The sequence below is a fragment of the Hypanus sabinus genome, chromosome 14 (genome assembly GCF_030144855.1).
Source record: "Hypanus sabinus isolate sHypSab1 chromosome 14, sHypSab1.hap1, whole genome shotgun sequence".
NCBI classification, from domain to species: Eukaryota; Metazoa; Chordata; class Chondrichthyes; order Myliobatiformes; family Dasyatidae; genus Hypanus; species Hypanus sabinus.
Window position 1 is genome coordinate 93,648,267 of NC_082719.1, and position 20,951 is coordinate 93,669,217.

The 20,951-nt window shown below is 40.9% G+C and overlaps 1 protein-coding gene across 1 annotated transcript in view; it reads left to right on the forward strand.

Annotated features, from left to right (window-relative positions):
- The window catches only part of LOC132404996 (A disintegrin and metalloproteinase with thrombospondin motifs 12-like), a 626,192-nt gene that overhangs the window by 332,148 nt on the left and 273,093 nt on the right, over positions 1–20,951 (forward strand). The window contains exon 13 of the mRNA XM_059989657.1: positions 48–181. Within this exon, the coding sequence (XP_059845640.1) occupies positions 48–181 (134 nt within the window). The remainder of the gene's footprint in view (positions 1–47; positions 182–20,951) is intronic.

Below are 20,951 nucleotides of genomic sequence, written 5' to 3' on the forward strand. Positions count from 1 at the left end.
ACCACTCTTCAAGCTGACTTATAAACAACATCTTCTCATTCTTTAAGCTAATTCCTGTGAACTGCATTGTCGGCCCGTTGATCAACAGTTCTCTGAGAAAATGCTTGACACAGTGATTGATGGGACATCATGCACTGAAGCCGTAAACAGCAGGGATATCTGCATCAATGGCATATGTAAGGTATAGTTGGGTGTGTTTCCTTTATGTAAACTTTTTCTCAGCACTGTGAAGTGACAATCAATGTGGTAAAATTTTAACTCCTAGTCATCCTTAATATTCAAATCAACACACACAAAAATGCTGAAGAAACTCAGCAGGACAGACAGCAGCTATGGAAATGAGTAAACAGTCGGCGTTTTGAGCAGAGACCATTCTTCAGGACTGAGAGGGAAGGGGAAGATGCTTGAATTAAATGATGGAGGGAGGGGAAGGAGGCTGGCTGGAAGGTGATAAGTGATGCCAGGTGGGTGGCTGAAGAAGAAAGAATCTGAGAGGAGAAGAGAAATGGCAGTAGGAGAAAGGGAAGGAGGAGGGGATCGGGGGGAAGCAAATAGGCAGGTGCAAAGACATAAAAGGTTAGAGTGGGGAACAGAGGTAAGGAGGGGGGAAGTTTTGTTTACTGGAAGGAGAAGTTGATATTCATACCATCAGGATGGAGGGTAACCATATGGAATGTGAGCTGTTGTTGCTTCACCCTGAGGCTGGCCTCATCTTGGCATAAGAGGAGGCCATGGATCGACATGTTGAAATGAGAATGAGAATCAGAATTAAAATGATCTGTGAGTTATCACAGATTGAAGTTAGATTACCAGAACATTCCTTTCAATTGGTTTCATGTTCACTGTATTTTGTTTCTCATTCATTTGCTGGGTACAATCTGTCATAGTGATTGACCCTGTGTCAGAGCTGCCTGAATGATCAAGACCCTAAATCAACACACACATTGCTGTCTACTCCTATCTTCTTCTTCACTGGTCATTAGAGAACATCTCACTGAGATTCACAGATGATCCTTTTTACACACACAGTACTGTGTAAATGTCTTAGCCACATATAAAAAAATCTGTAACACGAAGATGCTTTCAGAAATAATCAAATAAAATGATTTTAAATATCAAAGAATATACTACAAAGAGAAGTAAACAGTAAAAAAAAATCTAATCAATATTTGGTGTGACCACCAAAGTTTTAAACAACCTTTAAAACTGATTCAATTTTGTTACACTGTCATGCAGTTTTGTAAGAAAATCGGCTAGTAGGTTGTTCCAAGAATCATGGTGATCTTGCCGTAGTTCTTCTGCAGAGTTTGTCTGTTTCACTTGCCTCTGTCTCTCCAGGTAATCCAGACAGTCTCAATGATGTTGAGATCAAGTCTCTGTGGAGGGTATACCATCTGAAACTAAAAAAAATCTAGGGTGCCTAAGAATTTTGCACAGTGCTGTCGGTCCTGTAAAAATGGTAACACAATGCAAAACCATTTTTCATTTACAGTGGTACATAGTTAGTTGTGAGTATACAGTTTATTTCATATCTAATGGGATCTAATGGGATAACTTCAATTTAATTTCTTCTTGTAGTATCTATACTCTCAATAAGGAATTGGATCCATTTGTGAAAAAAGATGAAAATTCTGTGTTTATAGGGGAGCAAAGACAAAGATGAACTTTATTTGTCACACGTGCAGTGAAACATCAAAACATACACTGAAATGCATCATTTGTGTTAATGACCGACATATTTGGAATGTGCCACTATGCTTCCTGTGCCCAGGACTGGCTAACCATAATCCGTCCATCCTCAGAATGTGATAGGAAACTGGAGCACTCGGAGGAAGCCCAAGTGAATGTACCAACTTATTACAGACAGCGACAGGAATTGAACCCTCATTGCTGGTGCTGCTATGCTAATTGCTACACCTGCCTGAAGTGAAGGAAAAGTAAGACACCAAACTAATTGGAAACTTGCTAGAAGTTCTTTACAATCTAGCCAACTCTTCATGTGCTAACTTCTGCACTCTTTTAACCCAGTTTTTCAATTTTCATTTGGTGCACTAATCTTGTTTTCTCTCTGAGGTCAGTCTTCTCAGTTCCTCTAATGCCACCAACTAAACTCTCTACATGCCAATCAGTAATAATTTGGTTCTCCCATCCTCACTACTGTGGACCTCTGCCAAGACTGCTAGCCTTCCCTGCTCGTTGGCTGACACTTGGATGGAAATATATCGGCACAGCAATGTAGCGGCTAGTACAGTTCCTTTACAGTGGCAGCTGTAAGGTCAGGGTACAAATCCTGCTCCTGTCTGTGCTCTCCAGGCACACCCACTGACCGTGTGTGCATTTCCTCCCTGCTCCAGTTTTCTCCCACGTTCCAAAGACCTGCAGGTATGGTTGATAAGTTGTGGGCATGCTATGCTGGCACTGGAGGTGTGGTGACACTTGCAGGCTTCCAGCACAATCCTCGCTGAGTTGATTTGATGAAAATGATGTAGTTCACTGTATGCTTAGATGATCAAGTGACACGTAAAGCTAATCATCTTATTTTTTGATTTGTGGAATGGCTTTCTTCCTCTATTTTAACTTTCTTCAGCATCTTGAGGGTTGGCTGCAATGTCTACTCCTTTGGATGTCATATCTCATTCCTTTACAAATTTAGGGAACACTTTTTGCTTAGACTTTGATCCTCACCTCGACATCCCTATTTTCTTTAAAGAAAATTGTGTCATCTCAATCCGAGAAGTCATCTTGCTCCTATGAAAACTCATAATTAATGATGTGTTATGGCAAAGAATTTCAAAGCATACTTATTTTCTTTACAGAATATATTAATATAGTCTGCAGGACACAATGAGAAGAAATGTTTAATATTCCCCAAGAAACCAATTACAGTATTTGACTGAAAAAATAGCTTGGCAAAGTTTTTGGTTTAGAACTCTGCATGAATTCTCTGCTGCAGAAGGTTGATGGACTTTTAAAACCTACGTGGTGCATATGTTTTTCATTAAAATCCACTCTGAGTTTCCCTGGTGAAAGATATAAATTGTCAGACTTGGAATCAGACTTATTATCATTGATGTATTTCATAAAATTTGCTGTTTTGCAGCAGCAGTACTGTGTAATACATTAAAAACTCTAAATTACAGGAAGAGGTGTAAAAAAATTAATAAACCATGCAAAAAGAGCAAAATAATGAGATAGTTTTCATGGGTTCATGGACTGTTCAGAAATCTGATAGTGGAGAGGAAGAAGCTATCCCTAAAGTGTTGACTGTGTGTGCCCTAAGGCTCCTGAACCACCTCCCTGATGGTAGTAATAAGAAGAGGGCATGTCCTGGTGAGTGAGGATCCTCAATGATCATGCCATCTTCATGAAGCGTTCCTTATTGATGGTGGGGAGGTTAGTGCCCATGTAGTAATGGGCAAAGAAGCAGCAGATGGAATCTAGTGTGGGAAAGTGTATGGCCAATTACCTTTTGATGAAGAAATAAAGCATAGACTATTTTCTAAGTGAGGAGAACATTGCAAAAGCAGAGGTGCAAAGGTCACAGGAGTCCTTGTGTAGGATTCTAGCATTCATTTCGAGTTGATTAAAATATAAGAGCAAGGATGTCATGCTGAGCAATGCTCAGACTCTTGGAGTATTGTGAGCAGGTTTTGGGCCTGTTACATTAAAGAAAAGATGTGCTGGCATTGGAGCGGGTCCAGAGAGGTCCACGAGATTGATGGGAATGAAAGGGGTAAGTTGTAAGGAGCGTTTGATGTCTCTGGGACTGTACTTATTAGAGTTTAGAAGAATGAGGGGAGATCCCATTGAAACCTATCGAATATTGAATGAGCTAGATAGAGTGGAAGTGGGGAGGATGTTTCCTGTCGTGGGTGAGTCTAGGACAAGAGGGCGCAGCCTCAGAATAGAGGAGCACCCATTTAGAATCTGATCATACGAGGTCAATTTGAGTCTTATAATGGTGGGTAGAAGCTGTCCTTGAGCCTGTTGGTATGTGCTTTCAAGCTTTTGCATCTATTGCCTGATGGGAGAAGAGAAAATGTCCTGGTTGGATGGGATCTTTGATTACACTGGCTGCTTTACAGAGGCAGCAAGAAGAATCTGTAGTGGGATGCTGGTTGATGAGCAGATTATTGTCAAAAGTACCATTGAGAGTACTGTTGATGATTGCTTGCACTACTCTTCTGATGAGACCAATTGAACACAATAAATGGAGCAAAATTACGCCATTCAGCCCACCAAGTCTGCTGCACAATTTGAGCATGACTGATTTATTATCCCTCTTAACCCTGTTCTCCTCTCTTAGAATTTAAGAGGATAAGACATAGGAGCAGCATTAGGCCATTTAGCCCATCGAGTCTGCTCTGCAATTCCATCATGGCTGATCCCAGATCCCACTCAACCCCAGATATCTACCTTCTCACCATACCTTTTGATGGCCTTACCGATCAGGAAACAATCAACTTCTGCCTTAAATATACCCATGGACTTGGCCTCTACCGCATTCTGTGGCAAAGCATTCCACAGAATTACTACTCTCTGGCTAAAAAGAAACCCTGCTTACCTCCATTCTAAAAGGTTGCCCCTTAATTTTGAGGCTGTACCGTCCAGTTCTGGATATGCCCACCACAGGAAACATTCTCTCCACTTCCACTCTATCTAGTCCTTTCAACATTTGGTAGGTTTCAGTGAGATCCCCATACATTCTTCTTCTAAATTCCAGTGAGTACAGGCCCAAAGCTGCCAAATGCTCCTCACATGTTAACCCCTTCATTCCTGGAATCATCCTTGTAAAACCTTTCTGGACTCTCACCAATGACAATACATCTTTTCTGAGATATGGGGGCCCAAAACTGTTGACAGTACTCAATGTGTAGCCTGACTGGTGTCCTAAAACAGCTCAGCATTATCTCCTTGTTTTTATATTCTATTCCCCTTGAAATAAATGCCAACATTGCATTTGCTGCCTTTATCACAGATTCAACTTGTAAATTAACCCTCTGGGAGTCTTGCATGAGGATTCCTAAGTTCCTCTGCACCTCTGTCATTTGTACCTTCTCCCCATTTAGATAATAGTCCACACTATCGTTCCTTTTACCAAAATATATTATCATACATTTCCCAACATTGTATTCTATCTGCCATTTTTTTGCCCTTTCTTCCAATTTGTCTAAGTCCTGCTACAATTGCATTGCTTCCTCAGTACTACCTACCCCTCCACATCATTTTGTCAGAAAGCCATCAATTCCATTATCCAAATAATTGACAAACAATGTGAAAAGTGGTGGTCCCTGAGGATCACCACTAGTCACAGGGACTGAACAAGAAAAGACCCCTTTTATTTTCCCTCACTGCTTCTTGCCTGTCAGCCATTCCTCTCTCCATGCCAGTATCGTTTTTGTATCGCTATAGGATTTTATCTTGTTAAGATGTGTAGCTGTTTATCAAATGCCTTCTGAAAATCCAGTAAATGACATCCACTGCCTCTCCTTTATCCACCCTGCTTGTTACTTCCTCAAAGAGCTCCAACAGATTTGTCAGGGAAGACTACCCTTTACAGAATCCATGCTGACTTTGATTTATTTTATCATTAATCTCCAAATACTCTGAAACCTCATCCTTAATAATAGACTCCAGCATGTTCCTAACCATTGAGGTTAGACTAACTAGCCTATAATTTTTTTTCTTCTTAATGTGTGGTGTGACATTTGCAATCTTCCAGCCCTCTGGGACCATGCAAGCATTACGTGTTTCTTGAAAGATCATGACTAATGCATCCGTTATCTCTTCAGCAACCTCTCTCAGGACTCTGGGATGTTGTTTATGTGGTCCAAGTGACTTATCCACGTTAAGAGCTTTGAGTTTGCTGAGCACTTTTTCCTTTACTAGCAATGGACCTCTGGCACACTGCTGTTGTCTTCTATAGTGAAGACTGATGAAAAGTAGGTTCACCTGTCATTTCTTTGTCATCCATTATTACCTCAACAGCATCATTTTTCAGTGGTCCAATATCAACTCTCATCTCCCATTTACTCTTTATATAACTGAAAAGAACTTCCGGTATCCTGCTTTATATTATTGGCTAGTCTACCCTCATTTTTCATCCTTTCCCTTCTTTCCTTTCCCTTTTTTAGTTAGATTTTAAAAGCTTCCCAATCATCCACGCTTTTACTACCTAATATGCCCTTTCCTTGTCTTTTATGTAGTCCTTAATTTCCCTTGTCAGCCATGGTAGCCTACTTCTGCCTTTTGAGAACTTCCTCTTCTGTGGGACATATCAATCACATTCCTTGTGAACTATTATCAGAAACTTCAGCCATCTGTGCTCTGCCATCATCCTCACCAGTATCCTCCCCCAATCCAACTGGGCAAGCTCCTCTCTCACGTCTCCATAATTCACTTTATTCCATTGCAATACTGATACATGTGACTTATGCTTCTCTCTCTCTCAAATTACAGTGACTTCAATCATATTATGATCACTGACTCCTAAGTGCTCCTTTACATCATAAGATCTATGTTATTACACAGCATCCAATCTAAGATAGCTCTCCCCTGAATAGACTCAAGCACAAGTTGCTCTAAAAAGTCATCTTACAGGCATTCAAAAAATTCCCTCTCTTGCAATCTGATACCAAACTGATTTTCCCACCTTTTGCATATGGAAATCCTCCATTACAATTGTGTCATTAGTCTTATTACATGCCTTTTCCAGCTCCCTTTGCAAACTCAACCCCACATCTTGGCTACTATTTGGAGCCTATATATGATTCCCAAAAAGTTTTTTCCCTTTGTAGTTTCTTAACTCCACTCACAAAGATTCAACATTCTCTGACCCTATGTCACCTCTTTCTAAAGATATAATAACACCCCTTACCAACAGAGCCACACCACCACCTATGCCTTCCTGTCCGTCCTTTCAACATAAGGTATATCCTTTGATATTCAACTTCCAACTGTGAACTGCTTTTAGCTACGACTCAGTGAGGCCCATAACAGTGATTGCCAACCAATTACTAATTGTGCCATGAGTTCGTCTACCTTATTCTGAATGCTCCATGCCTTTAAATACAACATTTTCAGTCCCGCGTTCTTTGCCCTTATGAATTTTGCCTATGCTACAATTTAACTTTTTGCTCTGTCTGCATTTGTACCCAGTCATTGGCTTGACCTCCTTACATTCATGTAACACCTATCATCTGCTGGCTCATACTCAGCTCTATCATACTGGTTCCCATCCCCTTGCCACATTAATTTAGACCACTCCCAAGAACTCTCGTAAAACCTGCCCACAAGAAATTGGTCCCCCTCGGATTTAAGGCCAACTGTCCATTTTGTACAGGTCTCACCTGCACAGAAGAGGTCCCAATTATCCAGAAATCTGAATCCCTCCCCCCTGCTCTAACTCTTTTGCCACACAGTTACCTGGTACCTCATTCTATTCCTATCCTCACTGTTGCGTGGCACAGGCAGTAATCCCCAGATTTCTACCCTTTGGGTAGAAGCTTCTCAGCTTCCTTCCTAACTCCCTAGATTCTTTTTCTCAGGACCTCCTTCCTTTTCCCGCCCATGTTGTTGGTACCAATATGTACCATGACTCCTGGCTGCACACCCCCCCCTTTTCAGGATATTGCGGACGTGTACAGAAACACCACAGACCCTGGCACCAGGGATGCGAACTACCATCCATGTTACCTTTTTGTGTCCACAGAACCACCTATCTGTCCCCCTAACTATAGAGTCCCCTATCACTGCTGCCACCCTATTCAGTTCCCTACCCTTCTGAGCCACAGGGCGAGACTCAGTACCAGAGGCATGACCACTGTTGCTTCCCCCAGGCAGGTTGTTCCTGACCCCCCCCCCAGCAGTACTCAAAATGGAGTACTTATTGTTGAGGGGAATGACCACAGGGGTGCTTGCCACTATCTGATGCTCTCCCTTCCCTCTCCTGACAGTCACCTATTTATCTGTCTCCAGTAGCCTTGGGGTGACTACCTCCCTGTAGCTCCTGTCTATCACTGCTTCACTTCCCTAACAAGCTGAATGTCATCGAGCTGTAGCTCCAGTTCCCTAACACAGTCTTGTAGGAGCTGCATCTCGATGCAGCTGGTGCTATTTGTGGCCATCGGTGAGCCTTCAAGTCTCCTGGAAATCCCACCTCTGACACCCAGATCTTCTTCCTGTAATCTTTGATGTCCTTCCTAATCGAGAATTTATCAATCTCTGCTTTCAATATACCCAATGACTTGGCCTGCTTAGCCATCTGTGGGAATGAACTCCACAGTTCTGCAACCATTCACTAAGGAGATTCCTCTTTATTTCTGTTCTAACGGGACCTGGATTCTGAGGCTGTGCCCTCTGACTGTTTAGACTCTCAGAGTCCAGGAGACTGTTAGATCAGCAGAAATTCACTGCTAATACATTAAGAACATTTAAGAGACTCTTAAATATACAATTGGATTCAAGAAAAATGGAGGATTATGGATGTGTGGGAGATGTCGTGACTGTGAACGAAGCCACCAGAGACGCAGATGTAAAACTCATTATTCAGGCCACACACATGCTGACAGCCTTTGGAGTCATTTGAGAAAGAGAGAGGCTCCCTGACCCAACATTTCTGCACATTTTTATGTTATAGAACAAAGGTAATAGGATAATTTCTATAGTTACAATGCCCTCATAATGCTTCTTTTGTGTTACATATGGTTTTTCAAATAGCTCAATCCTCCCCTAACACAACCAAAATGTATGTTAATTACTGTGGTCTCTGAGTTGTATTCATGCAATGAGGTCTTGATTGCATTCATGCATATGCAGACATCTCAGGACATCTCTAAAATACAGTTCCAGGAAGACCATTGTTCCTGGCTGCATTTTAAATTCAACCCACAATCCATGTTCAGATCTGAAGACCGGTTGCTGTTGAAATTAATATTTGTTATATTGCATATCTCCAGAATACACCCCAATAGGGGGAAAGGGAATTCATATACAGTACTGTGCAAAAGTCCTAGGCACATGTACAGTACATAGTACATATGGTGCCTCAGACATTTGCACAGTACTGTAATAAGTTTATGTATTGCACTGTACTGCTGCGACAAATAAAAACTTTCATGACATACTGTATGCAAGTGATAATAAACCTGATTCTGCTATAGGTCTTGATTGTAGACATGGAGTGGGAAGGGGACAGAGAGAAGGGAATCCTGGTTGGGAAAAGGGGCAGGGAGAGAGGAAGGAGTGGGAAGCACTAGAGAGATATTGTGTAATGATCAATAAACCGATTGTTTGGAATCAAATGACCTTGGCTGGTGTCTCAGGGCTGGGTGTGTCTGCACCTGGATCACCCCCTGTCCCTGACACTCCTTCTCTGCCTCTTGCCCCACATCCCTCCTGTGGCACTATTCCCAACATCCTTAGCTCCCTCCAGAATTACAAACTTGCTCCTTTCTCCATATTGACAACTACAGTACTATGCAAACATCTTAGGTACCCTAACTGTATACTATATATGTGCATAAGACCTTTGCACAGTACTGTAGGTTGAAACAACATCATGAGCCAAAGAGCCTGTATAGTGCAAAACCGTTCTATGATTAAATCAACAACCATTAAATGAGTTGCAGAAGGATGTTACACAAACACAAATAGCATCTCACATAGCAGACAAAATGACGGGGAACAAGTACAAAAGCTGGATAATATGCATTCAACATTCTGATAGTGAAAATGCAATCAGGAAGCCACAGTGGTTGTGAAATAAGTCAACGTCCTGCCAAAGTAGCAGAGATGAAAGGAAAATGTTTGAGAAGAACAGGTTAGAAAATGTCCTCCAGTGTTAAGGTCAGAAGCTGGAATGCAGCACAGCAGAGTGAGTAAAGGAAGACGCAGCAGTCTACGTTACACCGCTTTCAGTGGTGTGTATTGACTGGTTTTCCAGTGGCAAACCTTTTCAACAATGCTCAGCATTGAAGCCAAGCAAGACATACAAAGGCAGCTTTAAAAAGGAATTGCAATAGACTGTTATATAGAAGGACATAGAACACTACAGTACAGTACAGGCACTTTGGGCTGTGATGTTGCACCAATCAATTGGGGCAGCACGGTAGCGTAGTGGTCAATACAATGCTTTACAGTACCAGCGACCCGAGTTCAATTCCCACCACTACCTGTAAGGAGATACTATGTTCTCCCCATGACTGCGTGGGTTTCCTCTGGGTGCTCTGGTTTCCTCCCACAGTCCAAAGACGTATTGTTTGGTAGGTTAATTGGTCATTGTAAATTGTCCCGCGATTAGCCTAGGGTTAAGTCAGAACGTTGCTGGGCAGTACAGTTCAAAGGGCTGGAAAGGTTTATTGCACACTGGATCCGAATAGATAAATAAATCTAACCATTTTCTCCCACACAGCCCTTTATTTTTCAGTCATCCATGCGCTTACCTAGGAGTTATTTGTATGCCTCTAATGTATCTGCCTTTATCACCATCTGTGGCAGGGAGTTTCACACACCCTCTACTCTGTTTAAAAAAAAAACTTACCTCTGACGTTCCTTCCCCGCCCCCCCCCCATATACTTCCCTCTTATTACCTTAAAATGATGCACCCTCGCATTTATCAGTTCTGCCTTGGGAAGAAGTCATCGGCTGTAAGTCTATGCTTCAAATCATCTTTTAAATACCTATGAAGACCTCTCTGATCCTCCTCTCCAAAGAGAAAAGCTCTAGCTTGACATGTTTAAAGAGAGTTGAATTGATAACAATGCCTGATCAGTGAGCTGGCCATCAGAGATAGAAGCAGAATTAAGCCAGTTGGCCCATCGAGTCTGCTCTATCATTTCATCATGACTGATCCATTTCCCTCTCAACCTTGTCTTCTCTTTATAAACCTTTGGTGCTCTGATTAATTAAAAACCTATCAACCTTCACTTTTAAAGCACCCAGTGACCTGGCCTCCATAGCTGCCACGGATTCACCAACCTCCAGCTAAAAAAAAAATTCCTCCTCATCTCTATTTTAAACGAGCATCCCTCTATGTTAAGGCTGTGCTCTCTGGTCCTGGACTCTCCCACCAAACAAAACATTCTCTTCATATCCACTCCCTCTAGGCTTTTCAACATTAAATTTCAATGAGACCTCCCCAATTTCTTCTAAATTCCAGCGAGTATAGGCCCAAAGCCTGCAATCTCTGGTCATGTGATAACCCTCTCGTTCCTGGAATCATTCTCGTGAACCTCCCCTGAACCATCTCCAATGTCAGCAAATCCTTTCTAAGATAAGGGGCCCAAAACTGCACACAATACTCCAAGTGAAGACACCAGTGCTTTATACAGGCTCAGCATTACAGTCTTGCTTTTGTATTCTAGTCCTCGCGAATTGGATGCTACCATTACATTTCACACTGCAAATTAGCCTTTAGGGAATTTAGCCACGAGGATTCCCAAATCCCGTTCTGAGGATTCATTTAAGAAGCTGTCTTGAGGTAAGAGAAGCAGAAACAAATAAGATTAAAACTGAAATCTCAAAAACTAAGGTTGGTAACACTGACCACCAGCCCACTGAGTTCTCCCAACCGTTGTCTCTTTGCTGCATATTCCAACATCCATCATCTCTTGAGTCTCCATTTTATGATTATGCTGTCAATTCCTTTCAAGGCAAGCTGACTTCGAAGAAGTCAAAGTCTCCTCCTCTCTTTTTGATGGCAGCCCCTCTTTGGGTGTTCAATGTGTCCCTCTGTCACTAATCTCCTGTTGTTTATACTGTTTGGCTCTTTCAGAAGTGGTCTTCAGTACTGCACATTTACTCCCTCAGTGCTCCTGCCTGTTGCTATTCTGTTTCAAGAGCCAGAAGCTCTTGTGTGCACAACCCTTTCACTGCTTCTACCTGCAGCTTTCCCTCTGCATCCTTTGATCTACCATCATTGTCATGCATTGGCGCCCTCTATCCATTGAACCCTCTGCCTCACTATTCCTCTGTTTCTCTGACTCTCCATCTCTCTCTCCCTGTGTCTCTCTGTCCCTCTTTCTCTCTATCCCTCTATCCCTCTGTCACTCTAACCCTCTCTCCCCCAACTTTCAGAATTCCTCTGCATCCTCTTCAGCCCACAAGCATGGGGATTTCAGGCTTTCCCAGGGTGTAAGCTTTCATATGCAGCACCCCACTTTAGGAACTTCACTGGCAATTCCTTGTCAGAAGCGCCTGGTTGGAAACTTGGAGAGACTCCACTGCCCCTTTGAACACAGAGCATGCTCCTTGTCAGTTTCTAAGCAATTGTCAAGTCTTTCTGATCCCTAAGACCACTCTCCTTCATCCACATTCAGTGCAGAGCTTTGCTGTAGCTCATAGGCTGTTCCTAACATTGTGGCATCTCCCTTTTACAAGCTGCCTGCACAGACTTCCCCAGCAGTGCTACATGTTGAGAGCAGTGCGTATTGGCAACAAATCTAGCATTGCAATTAATGCCATGCCATTTTTGGCACAGCGTCACACAGGAATTGTTCAATAAATCTCACAGCTGTACTTTACACTTTTAATGCTACTTTCCTGAACAGCATTAGGGTAACTCACAGCATCATTTTGACATTAAAAAAAACAGTAGCATAAGCATTTTCTAGATTGTCATCTTTTTGACCCAGCAGGTGTCAAGTCTTTGGCTGTCATCAAGGAAAAGATCATTCTCTATTAGCATAAAACGTAAGAAATGTATTCACTATTTTGACCCCATTCTCTGCAGTTTACCACAGTATCAGTGAGATTGCTTTCTGCCTTATGAATCACATAAAGATTGATCTTTGGATTTGTTTATATATTCTTACAACTCCCCTCGCTGCCTGTCAGGAGCTTTATCTTTTCTCCATGACCATGTGGGTTCCCTTGGGTGCTCTGGCTTCCTACCACACTCCAAAGACGTAACAGTTAGTAGGTTAATTGGTCATTGTAGATTAGGCTGGGATTAAATCGGGGATTTGGTGCGTAGCATGGTTTGAAGGGCTGGAAGGACCTAATCTGCGCTGTATCTCAATAAATAAACAAACAATGCTTCGCAATATCCAGCTGTCACAGCCAAAATCTCATGCTGCCTAAAGCTATAGAATCTTGATTAGACAGAGCATCAAAGGTTACAGGGAGAAGGCAGTAGAATTGGGTTGAGAGGGATAATAAGTTAGCCATGGAGGAATGGTGGAGCTGACTCGATGGACAAAGTGCATAACTCTGCTGCGATGTATATCTTCTGTTCATTTGGTCTCTAATCCTGGAAAAACTCTGACAGGCTGCATGACTGTCTGGTACGGAGGGGCTGCTGCGCAGGACCGAAAGAAGCTACAGAAGGTTGTAAATCTAGTCAGCACAATCTTGGGTACTAGCCTACAAAGTACCCAGAACATTTTCAAGGAGTGGTGTCTCAGAAAGGCAGCGTCCATTATTAAGGACCTCCAGCTCCCAGGGCATGCCCTTTTCTCACTGTTACCATCAGGCAGGAGATATAGGAGCCTGAAGGCACACACTCAGTGATTCAGGAACAGCTTCTTCCCCTCTGCCATCCGATTCTTAAATGGACTTTGAAACTTTGGACACTACCTCACTTTTTTTAATATACAGTATTTCTGTTTTTGCACATTTTTAATAATCTATTCAATATATGTAATTGATTTACTTGTTTGTTTATTATTGTTTTATTTTATTTATTATTTTTATTATTTTTTGCTCTCTCTGCTAGATTATGCATTGCATTGAGCTGCAGCTACTAAGTTAACAAATTTCACATCACATGCCGGTGATAATAAACCTGATTCTGATTCTGATACTGAAAAGTGTAAAGTCTGCAAAGTTATGCTTCAAGCCATATCACAAACATTTTTTTTAGAATTCCACATGATTTACAAAAAAACATTTGTTGTAAATGATAATTAAGTATGCCTTTTGAAGTAAAAATGAAGGGGCAGCTATATATTTTCACATAGCAAGCTCTGAAGCAAAATGTTTTATTTCTGATGAAGCTTGAGTGGACGTCACCAAGACCAACCATTAGTTCATTATGAAATAATAATTATGTCCTGTTGACATCAGTGAGCCTGTCTCTGAAAAATATTTCAGAAAAAATAAGAAATAGTCTGATCTATTTATCGTTTTAATCAATATTGTAAGTATTTTTGGGCAAACTCCATACTAATCAATTGTTAATGTAATTAAAAACTAAATAATTTAAGACTGCTTTAAGGGACAGTCATCACTGGGAGTCAAACTTGTTCTTTTCCCCAATCTGAATCCTTTGCCTATGTGTCATGATGTATACTGCCAATATCAGAACCCAAGTGTAGAGGAGAGATAGCGATGAGAAATTTATTCGTAATAATTCCAACAGGACATTGGTGGATCAGCCAAGCAACATCGTGAGAAGTAGTATTCTCAAAACTAGGACCCCCTGATTAGTGCTAATTGGGAGTCCACGTAAGTAATGCAAGTAACATGGAATACCCGAGTCTATCAAAATAAAATTAAGCTTATTTAGAAAGCACCAGGAGACCTCATTACAATGACTAAGTTACGAGGAAAAAACATAAGGAACTCTAAACAAATTATGACTCCTATTAAACAACAATTAACGTATACAGATGTTCTGAAGTTCTCAGAGCTCAGCACCCTCTGGTGCCCTGAACAGGTCCGAATATCTCATTACATGAAGTGTGGGCTTGTTTTCTCACTATATGAGCAGCTAGATTAGTCTGAATTTGAGTCATTTTGTAAGATTTTCCAGTTTGATAAAACAATATGTTGCATTCCCCAACACATTGTGACAATATTATCCAAAAAATAGACAGTGGGTTCCAGTTAATTGGGTTATTTGTTAATCGGGGCAGCCACTTACTTAGGACAACTCACAAAGATTAAAAACAAATCAAGAAAATAGCTACGATTCCCTTCGCCTACAGTATATGGGACAATAAGCCACTTAATTGGAACAGGATGTTATGGATGAGTTGAGCTGTAATGAACTATAATAGTATCACAGTAACCACTGTGCTACCGTTGCACTATCTTCTGACACTGACACTAATTCAGTAATGTTATCCATTTCCACAAGTATTTCAAGTTCAGATTGCAAATATACACTCAGTAGCTACATTATAGAGTACTTCCTATGCCTAACATAGTGGCCTATGCACGTATGTTCATCATCTGCTGCCTCTTCCACTTCATCCATTTCAAGGTTCTACGTGTGCTGCATTCAGAGATCATCTTCCACACACCACTATTGCAATCAGAATCACCGGCATGTGACATGAAATTTGTTAACTTAGCAGCAGCAGTTCAATGCAATACATAATCTAGCAAAGAGAGAAAAAATATAATAATAATTAAAATAAAATAAAAACATAATAATAAATACGTCAATCAATGACGTATATTGAATAGATTTTTTTAAAAATGTGCAAGATACAGAAATACTGTATAGTAAAAAAGTGAGGTAGTGTCCAAAGCTTCAATGTCCATTTAGGAATCAGATGGCAGAGGGGAAGAGGATGTTCCTGAATCGCTGAGTGTGTGCCTTCAGGCTTCTGTATCTGATGGTAACAGTGAGAAAAGTGCATGCCCTGGGTGCTGGAGATCCTTAATAACGGACACTGCCTTTCTGAGACACTGCTCCCTAATGATGTCCTGGGTACTTTGTAGGCAAGTACCCAAGATGCAGTTGACTAGATTTACAACCTTCTGCAGCTTCTTTCAGTCCTGTGCAGTAGCCCCTCCATACCAGACAGTGATGCAGCCTGTCAGAATGCTCTCCACGGTACAACTATAGAAGTTTTTGAGTGTATTTGTTGACATGCCAAATCTTCAAACTCCTAATGTATAGCCGCTGTCTTGCCTTCTTTATGACTACATCAATATGTTGGGACCAGGTTAGATCCTCAGAGATCTTGACACCGAGGAACTGGAAACTGCTCGCTCTCTCCAATTCTGATCCCTCTATGAGGATTGGTATGTGTGCCTTCGTCTATCCTACCTGAGGTCCACAATCAGCTCTTTCGTCTTACTGACGTTGAGTGCCAGGTTGTTGCTATGGCACCACTCCACTAAGTAGCATATCTCACTCCTGGTTATAACTCATTGTTAGTTGAGTTACTGTTACCTTCCTGTCAGCTTGAACCGGCTTGGTCATTCTCCTCTGAGCTCTCTCATTAACAAGGCTTTATCACTTACGCCTACTGGACATTTTTTGTTTATCGCACCATTCTCTGTGAACTGTAGAGACTGTTGTGCATGAAAATCCCAGGATATCAGCAGTTTCCATAAGACTATAAGATATAGGAGCAGAATTAGGCCATTTGGCCCATCAAGTCTGTTGTGCCATTTCAACATGGCTGGCCTATTTTCCTCCTCAGCCCTAATCTCTTGCCTTCTCCTCGTATCCATTCATGCACTGACAAATCAAGAATCTATCAACCTCTACCTTAAATGTACATTAGGACTTGGCCTCCACAGCACTATTTGGCTAAAGAAGTTCCTCCTCATTTCCATTCTCAAAGGATGCCCTATTATTCTGTAGCAGTGTCCTCTGGTCCTAGATTCTCCCACATGAGATACTCAAACCACCCCGTCTGGCACCAACAATCATTCCATGGTCAAGGTCACTTCGATCACATTTCTTCTCCATTCTGATGTTTGGTCTGAACAACAACTGAAGCTTGAGATGATTTCTGTGAGCGTTTATGTATTGAGTTGATACCACATGATTGCCTGATTAGATATTTGCATTAACTAGTAGGTGTATCTAATAAATTGACCACTCAGTGTATACTTCCAAACATCATTGTGAATAAAATGTTCTTGTTTTATGAAGGTTTGGCTGAATGGAAAAATCTTGCACAGAGACAGAAGATATTGGTGAAAGACTGACTTGTATTGCCAACTTCTTCTTTGATCAATCTTTTACCTATACCTGCAGTTTACCTGCCTCCCCCACAGTTCCATTGCCCAAATTCTTTTCTTGTTCTGCCACCATCAGCTTCTGCCTCAACACACTTCCTCCACCATCCCCACCACCTCCCAGCTCTCCATCATCTACCCCTCCAGTCTGGTTCCACCAGTCACCTACCAGCCTTTGGTGTCACCCCTCCCTCTCAGTTCTACAAACCGTCTATCTTCCATCTACTCTCTCAGTCCTGTTGCAAGGCCTTGACCTGCAGCTGCAGAGACATAGAGAGAGTTCACGTGGAAGAAACGTGTCTATCAGCCCAAAGGGTCCACACTGACTAATATGCTCCATCCAATGCATCCCCATTGAATTCTACACCCTCCAAATGAAGGATCCTGACCCAAATCGCTGATTGTCCATTTCCCTCCACAGATGCTGAGTTCTTCCAGTGTTCTGTGTGTTGCTTCTGCAGTTCACCATGACCCCTCGTTATTTCACTGTCTTATTTTTCTCAGTGGGAGTGGAGAACATGCCCAGTATAACATGCCAAGCATGGCTTCCTCCTCTACACTTTGCACCTCTTTTGTCCTTTAGCCTGTGTTTATTTGTGTATGTTCTCACTCTCTGATCGCTCCTGTTCTTACATTATTCACAGCTGATGCCCTTGGCCACACATATTATAGGTTGTACCCTTGGTTATACTATTTGTGCCATCCCCAACTCCACTCTCCCACCTTCTTGTATCTCTTCCCAGTGTGGCAAAGCATCTTTGACCTGAAATATTAGCTCTGGTTCTCCTTCCTTACTTGGAACCCTGACTGCTGAGTATTTCCAGAATTTATTTTCAGTATATATTTGCGATTACTACTACCTACAGATGTTTTTTCTTCCATTTTCATGTCCGTGATGCATGTTACTATTTAAAATGTATTATCTCCTCTGCATGCATGTACAGCAGTGTGCAAAAGTCTTGGACACGTGTGTGTGTGTGTGGGGGGGTGGTCAAAGAGTCATGGAGTCACACAAAACTACAGTACAAAAAAGGATCTGTAGCTCATAAAGTCCATGCTGAACTATTAATCTGCCTAATCCCATTTACTGGCACCCAGACAATAGTCCTCCATACCCTTTCATTTTTGTACTAATCCAAATTTATCTTCAATATTCTTGCATAATTTTCCATAGCTCTATTAAATCACCCCTCAGTCTCCTACACTCCAAGGAATAAAGTCCATTTCATTTCATTTTTCAATCTTTTTATCAATTTTCCAGTAAAAAATATACAAATCAGAAGAGAAGATTAGCAAACAGATGATACAAAAAATGTATGAACAGCAAAAAAAGTATATATTGTCAAAATCAGATAGGTATAATGTTGTGCTGTTATGTATACAATATAATCAAGAAACCACAACTCCTCTTAACAAATCGTAAAAATAAAAGATTGGAAATTTTATTTATAAAAGGGAAAAATGCACTAAACTAAACTGGAACAAAAAAAGGAAAAGAAAAGAAAGATTGGGCAGTCTATTTGAGGATAAAATTAGAAGAAAAAGCAACAGAGAAAACATCCTTCCAGTCACCTCCGAACCTTCACGGATAAGGATGTTCCTTAAAGAGAGTAAAGAAAAATAAATAAATTAAAAATATATTAAATCATATGAAAATATTGAATAAAGGGTCACCAAACTTGCTCAAAATTAAAAGATGTATCAAACATCTGGCTTCTAATTTTCTCCAAACTTAGACATGACATAATGGAGGACAGCCAATAAAAAACAGTAGGCAGATTAGAATCTTTCCAGTATAACAAGATAGCTCTCCTAGCCAGTAAAGTTGAAAAGGCTATCACATGTTGAGCGGAAGCAGAAACTCTACCTCCTTCCTCTGGAATAATCCCAAAAATTGCCGTAAATGAATTGGGTTGAACATCCACATCTATAACTTTGGATAGTATTCTAAATACATCCCTCCAAAAATTATTTAAGCTTACACAGGACCAAAACGTATGAGCGTTACATCTGTCACAAATAGGGCTTATATTGGGAAAAATATGCACCATTTTATCTTTGGGCATATGTGCCCTGTGTACTAACTTTAATAAATTTAACCTTTCCCTATAACTCAGGTCCTCAAGTATTGCCAACATTCTTGTAAATCATACACCATGGTAACGTTGTGGTTACTCTACTACAGTTCAGGCATTAGAGTTCAGAGTTCAATCCCAACAACCTCTCTTTATAAAGGCGTCTCTTTATATCCTCCCGATGGAATGTGAGGGCATTCTCCATGTGCTCCAGTTTCCTCCCACAGTCCAAAGATGTGCCAGTTAGTAGGTTAATTGGTCATTGCAAATTGTTCAGTGATTAGGATAGAATTTAGGATTAAATTGGGTTATCCAGGTGGTGCTGCTCAAAGGGCTGGAAGGGCCCCCTCCGTGCGGTATTGCCAAATAAATAAAAGCTAAATTTTCTCTGTACTCTTTCAATTTTATTGATATCTTTGCTGTAGATAGGTGACCAGAACCGCACACAATGCTCTAAATTAGGTCTCAACAACTTCAGAGATTATTACTAACTACAGTTTTTTATTTGCTTGTTCTTGATACTTTTACTAATTAAAATGTATTATCAGCCGTGTTTATATGTATGTTTTTGCATTGATTGTTATATGTCAAAATGTCATAAGTTTGAGGAAAAAGGTTAGAATATTCAGCCATCTCCTCTGCCATTTCATTATGTCTAATTTATTTTCTCCTCCAAACCCAATTTCCTACTTTCTCTCCATTATCATCTTTAAAGATATTGACTTGAATTGAATTGACTTTATTTCTTACATCCTTCACATACATGAGGAGTAAAAATCTTTACGTTATGTCTCCATCTAAATGTGAAATGTGCAATCATAGTAATTCATAATAATAGATAGAAAAGTCAATGAAACATAGAATACACTCAAGTCAGCGTGAGTTAATCAGTCTGATGGCCTGGTGGAAGAAGCTGTCTGGAAGCCAGTTGGTCCTGGCTTTTATGCTGCGATACCGTTTCCCATATGGTAGCAGCTTGAATTAATTGTGTTTGGGGGTGACTTGGTTTAGTAATGGGATAAGGGTGGCAGGGTGGAGATACATCTCTACTAAAGAAAATGTAAGGAGCTCCTTCCCTCCTGAGGCTGCAGGTCACCCTTGGGCAAGGTGTAGCACTAGCTTAGGCCCCTGCTCAAGGTCACGTGAAGCCATGAGAGCAAGTGGTGGATGGGCGTATGAGCTGGCACATATCACGTCCTGGTTATGCGACCACTGATGCCAGGCAGAAAATCTCAGAAGAATATCGATAATGGGTTGGGTCATCTGTCTTGTAAAGACACTTCCCTGAAGAAGGCAATGGTAAATCACTTCTGTAATTTGCCAAGAACAGTCATGGTCATGGAAAGACCATGCTTGCCTATGTCACACAACATGACACAATAACAAATGAACGAGTCGAGCTTAATTATTTTTATATTATTGTCCTTTTATTGATCTTTTGTAATCAATCTGCATCATCATTATGTCATTCCTGCTATCTTCAGCAAATGGTTGCGAAGTGATTCACATCTACAAAACAAATAAAAGTTTATCTCATATGAAATATTGATCTATGGATGTTGTTCTGGCACAGTTAATCTGTGATCCAGCCTTATTGAATTACTATATTAAGATTAAAAAAATTGTCACGTAACTAGTCATAAGGGACAGAGACAATCTCCAAGAATTAATTATATCAGCCTCATAAAAATACAGAGCAGAACTCCAGTAACTGAAAGATTAGATTAATAGCTTAAATTTGATTAAATTTGATGGCTATGATGTACAAGGTTAAATCCTAAATGTCTGTTTTCACATATGATGACTTGTTAAACCTCACTCAGCATGATAAAGATATTTTCTGATTTGAGGTGAAAGCAAATATCGTTGTTACATTCAAGGCAAGCAGTAAGACCTGCTTGGACCATACACCATGTATAATTTGCCTCTTGATTAACTTTGCTCTCTTAGAGG